The 10,944-nt window shown below is 33.7% G+C and overlaps 1 protein-coding gene across 1 annotated transcript; it reads right to left on the bottom strand.

The window, feature by feature from the left end:
• Positions 1–8,821: 8,821 nt before the first annotated feature.
• Positions 8,822–10,390, bottom strand: LOC115983184 (aspartic proteinase CDR1-like). Its single transcript, XM_031105826.1, has one exon. The coding sequence runs from the start codon at positions 10,240–10,242 to the stop codon at positions 8,938–8,940; it is 1,305 nt and encodes a 434-aa protein (XP_030961686.1). The 5' UTR covers positions 10,243–10,390; the 3' UTR covers positions 8,822–8,937.
• Positions 10,391–10,944: the final 554 nt, after the last annotated feature.

A 10,944-nucleotide genomic window follows, 5' to 3' on the forward strand; every position in this document is an offset into this window, starting at 1 on the left:
ATGTTCACCTATTTCTCTTAAAAGTGTTCACAAAAAAAAAAATACATATATATATATATATATATATTGAACTACGTAATGACTTGATCCTTCTTAAAGGGTACGTAGGCAGCTTGGCATTCTATTCTAAGTTCAGTCACATTTCCTAAAATAAAAAATAAAAAATAAATAAAAAAATTCTTCTTGAACCATGTGATGACTCGATCTCTCTCAAGTGGTACACAGGCAACTTGGTATGTCACACTAAGTAAAATCACAGTTTTGGGCGAACGTCCTTATGAGAAAGTCACTACAAGTAGACAGTGCTACCATATTAAGGCAAACAACATTGTAACACTTTAGGAATGTGAAGTCACCATGAAAGAAAACATCATTGTGAGAATGTAGCTTAGCATCTCTAAAATGTGCTTTCTCTCTCATCTTTGAAGTATAAGTAGTTCTACCTTTCACGTTTGAAGTCTTGGTGGTATCTCCATGCATCTTCAAAGACTTGGTGGTATCTCCTTGCATTTTTGAAGTATAGATTGCATCACTTCTCTTTTGAATTTCATTGCCTTCCTTCTAAATTGTGTTGCCTTATATCTCTAAAGTATGAATAATGCCACCTTTCACCTTCAAAGACTTGGGGGTATCTACTTTCATCTTCAAAGACTTGATGGCATCTCCTTGCATCTCTAAAGCTTGGACTAAATTGCCTCTCTTATGAGTTGGCTCACCTTAAATCCTCAAAGTTTTGGTGTCATCTTCTCACATCTTTAAACTTTCAGTGGTGTCACCTCGCATCTCTAAAGTCTAGTATTCGTCATTCTATATCTCTAAAGAGTATCATAGCAAGAAGCAAACTTTTAAAAGATAAAAATAAGGGAGAGTGTAAGTTATATATTAAAGAAAGCCAAAAAAGACATGTACAAGCGAAAAAAAGAAAAGAAAAGAATGAGAGTGGTGATGATTCATTTTCTTTAGTCAATGCTAATGTTGCTTTATTGCAGCTTTAGATCTTTGCATCGACAGTTGCTCCATTGCAAAGATGCCAATGCACATCCTTGCATGGATAATCTCTACCTTCAAGATCCTTTTCGTCTTCAAAATTGTCTTCATCTTCAAGATTTTCTTTGTCTTCAAGGTCTTGTATAGACCATCTTCATCTTCAATGCAGTCTTCATCTTTAAGATTGTCTTCGTCTTCAAGGTCTTGTATAGATCATCTTCATCTTCAAGGTAGTCTTCATCTTCAAGAATGTCTTCATCTTGTATAGATCATCTTCATATCCAAGGTAGTCTTCGCCTTCAAGATTGTCTTCATCTTCAAGGTCTTGTATATAGATCATCTTCTTCTTTAAGGCAATCTTTGACTTCAAGATTTTCTTTTTCTTCAAGGTCTTGTATAGATCGTCTTCATTTTCAAGGCAGTGTTCGTCTTCAAGATTGTCTTCATCTTTGTATAGATCATCTTCATCTTCAAGGCAGTCTTCGTCTTCAAGATTGTTTTCATCTTCAAGATTTTCTTTGTCTTCAAGGTCTTGTATAGATCATCTTCATCTTCAAGGAAATCTTCATCCTCATCTTCAAGGAAATCTTCATCTTCAAGATTGTTTTCATCTTCAAGGTCTTGTATAAATCATCTTTATCTTCAACGAAATCTTCGTCTTCAAGATTGTCTTCATCTTCAAGGCAGTCTTTGTCTTCATGATCTTGCATGAGACAAACGTCATCTTCAACATCTTCTTCTTTAAGGTCTTGCATAGACAATCTTCATCTTCAAGGTAGTCTTCATGTTCAAGATTGTTTTCATCTTAAATGAAGTCTTCGTCTTTAAGATTGTCTTCATCTTTAAGATCTGCATGAGACAAACTTCATCTTCCACATCTTCATCTTCAAGGTCTTGCATAGACAATCTTCATCTTCAAGGAATTCTTCATCTTCAAGATTGTCTTCATCTTCAAGATCTTGCATGGGCAAACTTCATATTGAAGATTGTCTTCGAGATCGTTGAATTGGTAGCCACTTGATGTGTTCTAAACGGAGGCGAAACAATACCAAAAAAGAAAAAAAAAAGAAAAAGAAAAAGAAAAAAAAGAGACATGCAAGAAAAGAAATTCACAAGTAAGAAAGTTTTGTACAAGAATGTACCTCCAAAGATTTTGGGTGATGGAACCTTTGATGCACCGATACGGCGAAAATGCAATCATATCGGTATCTGATACATATTCGATACGGATATGGGTGGGATAATGGTACAAACATACTCGGAGAGTATCGAGCAAAAGAAAATCATTTTTTTTTTTAATTTAGATACATTTGGGATATGTCCAAGATATGACTAGTATCCGATTGGATATGGGAGAAGAAAAAAAAAGTGACTAATTTTGACACTTGAATTATTTCTGACCATTGATTATCCCAACTGGGTTAAAAGCCCTAATTTTGCTTCACTTTAACCCAATCTATTACTCTTTCCTTTCTACTCTCTTAACCGCTCACTCTTGAAGTCTCGACTCTACTCTGACCTTGTTGTCACAAACCCATGACAAGAGCTCCTCCTCCTCCTTGCCATCGGTAAGTCTGTCAAATTCTCACTCTCTACCTCGCCTCTCGCCTACCGTTGTTCTAAATTAGAAATCGAAATCGTAGAGCGGAATTTTTTTTTTCTTTCCCTTTTCACCTTCCCTTCTCAATGTTTTTTCGTTTTTGGTTTTGGGGCCTCAGGCCCTTTGGGTCATGTTTGTTGTGGCTCGTTGTGGGTCTGTGACTTAAAGACCAAGGTATATATATATATATATATATATATATATATATATATTTATTTATTTATTTATATTTGCTAAGAATGGGTATGTCTGTCTGTAGATTTGTGGTATCATATGTATAAAAGAAACACTAGAAACATCAAACATTAGATATAACATTAGATAATAAAAATAATAAAAATATTAGAATGTTATATATTGTTACGTAATTTTAAAACTTAAAATAAACATAAATTATGTACAAAAATATTTAAATATACCTAAAAATAAATATTAACTAATTTTTCAAAAAATGTTGTATCCTCGTACCCATATCATACCGATACTCGTATCGGTATAAGTGCATTATAGGATAGAACTCTTGCAAAATTTGAGGCTAAAGTATTTTAAGATAGACCCAAGGATACACGAAAAAGGGGGCAAAGAATAAATTAGACTCATATTAAAAATAAATAAATAAATAAAAGAGCATGCGTAGAAAGCAAAATCAAGATGAAGTAAAAAGGGTAATGGTCTCATAAAGAACCTTTGAAGAAGAAAGGAATATGTGCTTAGCAAGAAGAATATCTCTAGCACTTTGCGGTATGCCACGATTTGAAGATTAAAAAAAAAAAAAATTGAAAATGAAAAGCAAGCAAAAGAGAAGAAAAGAGAATAAAACCATGAATACGATTTATAAAAATATAAGCATGAAGGTAAACATGAGATCTTTCTGCACTCACGCACTATATGAGAGAGACTGTGAATTCTGTTCAATGCGGCTGTGGCTATCCTTTTATAGGGCTGGTCAGAGAGAGTTTAATCGCAATTAAAACTCATCTAGTCAATACCAGATTGGCCAGGAAAAGAAGTCGAAATGAAGGAGAATTCTTGTATCTGATGGAAGGGATAAGGCATTGTGAGTTGCAATGTCCTACTTGGAATTAAACTCTTAAATACTTTTAAGTAGCAACAGACACTAACTCCTTGTCATAAGAAGATACGAAGATAATCATCATTGCAAGTTGGGACTTCTCCAAAGGATAGGTTCTCTCTAACTCCTTTTGTAGTCATCTAGTCATAGTTTGACTAGAAAAAGAAATCCTGCTCACGTTCAAGTTAATATTATTAAAAGAATATTATCCAATGCCCATTATTATTAATATTCACGTGAAGCCATATTGGCATGTGAATATTTATGATATCTAGTAAAAGACCAATTTGGCTAGGAAAAGGAATCGAAATTATCAGGAGATTTATCCTTTATCGGATGTTGGAATCTAGCAATCCACGCTGTTCACCTTTATGAGGAGTCACTGCTCTATAAAGCATTATAAGTTAAGTGTCCATTTAGAGTAGAGATCTGAAGTGGTTAAAGATACTTATCTGAAATCCAGTTCTACTAGAACTCAATGAAGGAGTAATATTAGAATTCTTTTGAGTCTCGATAAACCTCGGCCAAGGGATGTAAATGTGACTACTATTACGTTAGACAATTCCTACTTGGGCAGCGAACCAACAGAGGGATCATTGTGATATGGAGCAAAAAGATACGTATATATGAAAGGTGTTGAAATTAATTGCATCAAAGCAGGAAGCTGTTGAGACTTGATCACTTTCCAAACTCAAAATTGTGAACATGACCAAGTCTCAAGGGGGCATTTGTAAGAGACAATTTTAAGCCAATTATAAAATGCCACATCAAAATTTAGTACCAAATTCTAAATTAATATGTCATTAAATTAATTAAATCAAATGATGGCATACGTCATCCAAGAAACAACACTGCCACCAACAACAATCCCAGAATCGTTTGCATTGAAGGTTCCACCGTTATTATGTCCACACCCTATTATAGTTTGAGGGAGAGTCACAGGGCAGCTTGTTGTTGATCTGAGAGTGAGAGCGTCAACAACAAGGTTTCCGTTTGAGAAAAATCGATCACCATAAGACACAGAGTATGAGCAACTTGAATCATCGTTGCTTGAGAATGAGGTTCCTTTTAGAGACTGACATTGGGATGAAGTGCATGGAACTTTTTTGTATGTGCCTGACCTTCTAGGATCAAAAAGTGGAGCTCTTTGCTTGTAGCAGTCATTGAAAGGCTTGCATTGTAGCCAAATCAAATCACTACTAGTATCAGCAATGCCTAGGATTTGGATTGGTGGTGTACCAACAGAGTATTTCAAGAGGTATTCACCTCAATTTGAGTTTATATCTGCTTGAGCCGCATTGGTAGAGACTTAATAGCACTCTACATGGGGAGAGAAAATATTTAATGAGAGAAACGAAAATGAAGATATGCTATTTATGTTTTAAGAAAAATTGACTTTGTTTCCATTATTTCCTTGATTTTCTTTGATTTTCTTTGTAAAAGCAAGATCAGATAATAATTTTACAATGGTTAATACGAAAACATTTTTGGGAACGGGTGATTTGCATGCATTTTTACATAATTACAAGAATCAATTATTTCTATGTTTGTTAGAGCACTAGCAATTGGAAACGTTTAAAAACACATATTTTACATTTTCAAATACCACTTTATCTATTTTACCACCGCATCCAACAATACACTCCAATATCCCAATTTTTATAACCACATGAATAGTAAGAGCACTAGCATTGGGGGTGTAAACACCCCACAGTTGTTATTTTAGTACCTAAGACATCCAAAACCCACTTCATTTGGATTTTATACTTGAAGGAATTTGCAACCTTGCTACAGTAAGGTTGCATATATGCAACTTTGTTGTTCAAAGGTTGTAAAGAAAGAGAGTTTTATTATTTTATTAGACAATTTATATTATTTTATTAGGTTGTATGTAAAAACAAGAATTGAGATGTTACGTGAGTTGTGAAATGGGTTGGTAAAATAGATAAAATGGTGTTTGATGATGCAAAATAAGTTTTTCTTGCATCCCCGGATGCTAGTGCTCTAAGGTTGCAACCTTACTATAGCTAGGATAGAAAAATTTTTGGGTTTGCATAGCAATTGGGGGGGTTTATATGCCCCCAATGCTAGTGCTCTTAGGCAATTGTTAGGCCAATTATTTAAACTAGCCTCTAAGCATGCGCTCACACTCGTGCTCAAACGCTCTTCTATTTTTTGAGTAAGGGTTAATTTAGAGTACTTATTATAATTTGGAATTATAACATTTTCCAATCACAAAAAAAAAAAAAAAAAAAAAAAAAAAACTAGGGTGTGATGAAATAATTATTTCACCACACCTAATACTCATTAAACCCCTAGGTTTTTTTTTTTTTTTTTTTTTGGTGTGATTGGAAAATTTAGTAATCCCAAATTATAATAAATGCTCTAAATTAACTCTTACCCAAAAAATAGAAGAGCCTCTGAGCACGCACATGAGCGTGTGCTCGAAGGCTAGTAAAATATTAATGGTGTTTATATGGTATCAAATTTGGTTTCGGGCATGTGTGGACTGCATCTTATTGGTGTTTATATTAATATTTTATTATTGGGTCATTATACTGTACCCCTTATATTTTTTAATGGGTACAGTACCCACCCCAATTTAAACCATTAATTAGTATTATTTTAATAGTGACCGTTGATTAGATGGGAATTTTGTTTTTAAGAATAATAAAAAAAAAAAAAAGTGGACAGATGGGGATTTTTTTTTAAAAAAAAATTTATTGTTGAACCTACTTAATTGATTTGATAATTCATAATCTATTTTTATATTTTTTTAAAAATATATATATAAACATATAGTTGCATTGAAAAAGTGGGTTATTGGGGGAGTGTTCCTACTTTGTAGGCAATATTTTAGTACAAGTTAGACATGTTTTTTTACCGGACTATCCTCTAGTTTTGTCTCTACTTGAACTTAGGGGTATAGGGGTACAGGTGGCAATATTAAAAGTATCAAATTATTATTATTATTTTTTTTTTTGAGAACCAACTCTTAATATTTAGATAAATGCATAAATAAATGAATCTGAATTTGGTAAGGATGGAGTGTAAAATCCATGTTTTACACCATTCCATAAGCGATTGTTACATTAGCATTTTATTTAAAATTCGATACATTCTACCATACCTAATAACATGTCAATAAACCTCTAATTTGGTTGGATTTATATATGTGTATTGGAATTGATTGGGTTTAGTTGTGTTTATTCTTAAATATTTGATAAAATGATGAGACATGTAGGGATTGGAGGGGTAAAACATGAGTTTTACACCATATCCTTTCAGAATTTGATCTCTAAATATATTTCAAATATAATGTCATTTTTTGGTTGGCAGTAAAACAAAGCTTAAGATAAGAAAAGTAGCATTATATTATGTGAAAATTATATTTTTCCACTCTAAATTATATTTCTTTTTACACTTTGCTCCTTGAAGTATTGAAAAGAATGATTATTCACCCCGCCCCCCTCTTACCCAAAGTTAAAACTCTGTAACACTTAATCCCTTGTCATCTATTTTGAGACTAACTCTAATAGAATTTAACATTAAAAAACTAATTTATCCCTCTCCCAAAAATAGCTTGTAGAGAGTAAATTAGTCTTTTAAAGCTACATTACATTAAACTTAACACCAAAACAGACGTTAATGGGTTAGGTGTTACAAAGTTGTAACTTTGGAGGTTTAATCATGTATTTCGATAGTTTAGGGAGAAAAATGTAAAATAGGGTATAATTTAGGGATAAAAATTGTAATTATCCCTTGTATTATTGAACACCAAAGTATGGCAGTTGATGCAAGCTAAAGAAAACAATTCACATGATCTTAATCAAGTGATGGCAAGTCAAAGGCAAGTGAAAGGTGATGGTTATGTTACAGCAATTTCCAGAGGGATTCTTAGCTAAGTTATGGAATTAAAGCACTTATAGTGTGACACATGGCATAGAAACAAGAATAATAACTGTCAATATCCATGTATAAATAAGAAGAACACTCTCTCACACAACCCACGCACACTCATCTATCAAACTAGCGACGTTGATTCCCTCATTCTCGAAATCCGAAGGTTATCACTTCATGATTATAAGTGCATCATTGCTTCGCATGAATTAGACTTGTAACTTGGGATTTGTAATCTTGTTACTATTATTAATATAGTGTCTTTACTTCCCTTGTTCTCATTGTTAATCTACATATTTCACAAAATATCATATCAAGTTAGACTATACTGAACTCATTCTTTTGTGCGAAGTGAATTTTCTACCTCAAAAAGAGTTTAATTTGTTCAAGTGGACATAAATTTTTTTTTTCCCCAAAATATAATCATTTTGGCAATGATCATACAAAATATGGAAAGATTAAAATATGATCAATGATTATACAAAATATATATAGGGAATTGAAACACATTGATATCATATTCACTCTTTCCTGTACCATAAAAACTAAGAAGACATTTTCTAACAAGAGAAACTTTGAAATCTTTTAATAGCTTGTCCTCATATAGAATTTGAGGTGTTTTTTAACGGATGATATTCCAAGAGAGCTAAGTTGCAAAAACGAGGATATATTTGAAGTAATAAGATGTTGAAAATTTATCCAAACAATAAGTTAAAACATTTCTTATAGGTTATAATCCCACCTATAAATCTTGTAAGTTATTATTGTAATTATTTGGGAACGAATTTTCTGGTTCATCTAGACAAATTTCTTATACCAACCAAAATTCAAATTAGAGATAGCAAAATTGGACTCGAACTGAACCCAAAATTACCAATTTGGGCCCTAAAAGGCCAAAACATGCTTTATTCATATGAAAAAGAAAAAATAATTATATGAAATAATTTTATTTTATTTTTTGTTGGTCCTGTACATATATTGAATAAATCATTTTAATGGTCGAAGAGTTTTAAATCCCCAAATTACTATTTTTGACTAAGTTATACTAACCCTAATTGGTGTTTAGTCAAGGTTTGACCGAAAGTCCAAACATCATATCACAATAAATTTATGCCCATGTTAAAAATCATGATATTCCCGTTAAAATGATCTAGAGTATCAATGCAAAAATATATAAATACATTTATCAATTTTTATTGCGTATCGTGTGATTTATGGCCAATTTATTTATTTAATTTTTTTTAGGAAAATTCAATTCATAATTTATTAGAACAACGATCCAGCAATTTCTTTTTATTTTATTCTCAAAAAACTAACGAATGAATTGTAAGAGTGAAAAAAAGAAAAAGGAAAACATAAGATAGGTAGAGAGGCATTGTTAAGCCTTGGTGCAATCCGTTGGCTTGAAGGACACAGTTTTCTTGACAATATCATAGCCTACCAAGTGATCAGCTTGGGCCAAGTTACCGAAAATGGCAACTGAGTCACCTGCAGGAATGAAAGCCATGCACGTAATTGTTTCATCTCCAGCGTAAGTGTAGGGCGCACTTAGCGTCACATCTGCACCACCGGTGAAATGAGCTATGATAGTTGGAACTTTAAAAGTAGATTCGGGGTGGTCGAAGCAAAGACTGTAGGTTTTCTGCGGGTCATTAACGACTCGTAATTTAATTTGGGCTTTTAATGCTGCTGCAAAACCGGTGTACAAGTCTGATGGCAACAATGTCAATGTTGTGCCTGAATCAATGATAATATTGCCCCCTGCTGCTTTGGCAGAAGTCGAGGTGATTTTTGTTGGGCCAACACTAATTGCTTCAAGTGTTAGGGTGTAATAGACGTCAGCTTCACCGGTAGCTAGGGGTGTAGTCACGGCTCCAGGACCTGATACCACGGCATTTGTACCAAAATTCAATTTGCTTGTGGCTGCGGGTTTGTCAAATGGAACCAAGCAGTAGGAGAATTTGCCAGCAATAGAAGTACCCAATTGGGAAACAAGAGAAGTCGCGCTGCCTCCAAGGCCAACAATCCCGGAACCTTTTTTATTAAAAATTCCAGTGTTATCATGTCCACATCCTATGATAGTTTGAGGGAATCTTGCAGTTGATCCTAGTGTGATAGTGTCGAGAGCAAGGTCTCCGCCTGAGGTAGCTCCATCGCCATATGTCATGGTATATTCGCAATTATTAGAGTGTACGCAATGTCCTGATACAGTCCTACATTGGGGTGCAGTGCATGGAATTGTTTTATATGTGCTTGACTTTGCAGGATCAAAAATTGGATCTGTTTGTTGGTAGCATTTAGTGCAAGGCGCGCATTGTAGCCAAGTCAAATCACTGCCCGTGTCAAAAATTCCTAACACTTTGACTGGCGGTGTACCGACAGCGTATTGCATGAGGTATTCACCAGTAGCTGGGACTATTACTGAACCAACTGCGTTGGTAGAGAACGAAGAAGTTGGACTAAAATGATTGACACGGTTAATGGAACGACGCAAAGCATTGGCTAACCGTTGTTGGGGAGTTTCAGAAGGGTCATAGAAGGGAGATTTTGGAGAATCGCGATGCATTAGCTCCACGCTAAAGCCTTCATTGGAAGCCTCGATGAGAGATAAGCTACAAAGAATGACAATGGAGAAGGTTGTTGCCAATGCAACCAAGTAAGGAAGTGAGTGAAGAGACGCCATGACTTATTGTTGCGTGTTTGTGATGATGAAAAGGTTAAGGATTTTGGTGAAGAATAGGGAAATATTTAATGTGAGAAACGAAATGAAGAAATGTCGAAGGCAATGCTAGAAAAAAAATTCAAGTTCTTCCCAAAGATTTGATAAGTTGAGAATGGTTAATAGGAAGATGAAAACAAATTTGATGATCATACGAAATTTATAGGGAACTGAAACACATTGACAGCAAATTAACTATTTTCTACCAAGAGAAACTTTGAGATCGTTCAACAGGTCAACAGGTCAACATCATATAAAATTCCTTATGACCTCAGATATGTGCCGGATAAATTGCTATTGGGATTAAAAATGCTTAAATTTGGAATTAGTGATAAATTAATAAGGTGGAAATGGATTAGTTTTGTAATTTATTTATATTCAAATTGATTCCTATGTTTTAAAATAAAATTTTTTCCTATATTTAGGTAAGTCAAGCACATCACGAGATTTAAGAAAAAAATGAACTAAAAATATCTATTTGCTCTCTCAAATTCAGGAGATTGGTCAACACAAATTGACTACATTATCAATTTACTTGCCTCATCGCAAACATGACCTGTGACCTTTTTTTTAAAAAAAATTGTTAACATTTTCGTTCATGGTAATAAGAAACTTTTTTTAATTTTCATTCATCAAGGAACCATAAAAAATAAGCTGTTTAGAAAA

The sequence above is a fragment of the Quercus lobata genome, chromosome 4 (assembly GCF_001633185.2).
Source record: "Quercus lobata isolate SW786 chromosome 4, ValleyOak3.0 Primary Assembly, whole genome shotgun sequence".
Taxonomy (NCBI): Eukaryota; Viridiplantae; Streptophyta; class Magnoliopsida; order Fagales; family Fagaceae; genus Quercus; species Quercus lobata.

Excerpts from the sequence above, each read along its gene's own strand:
- LOC115983184 (XM_031105826.1), bottom strand. The coding sequence starts at position 10,242 with ATGGCGTCTCTTCACTCACTTCCTTACTTGGTTGCATTGGCAACAACC.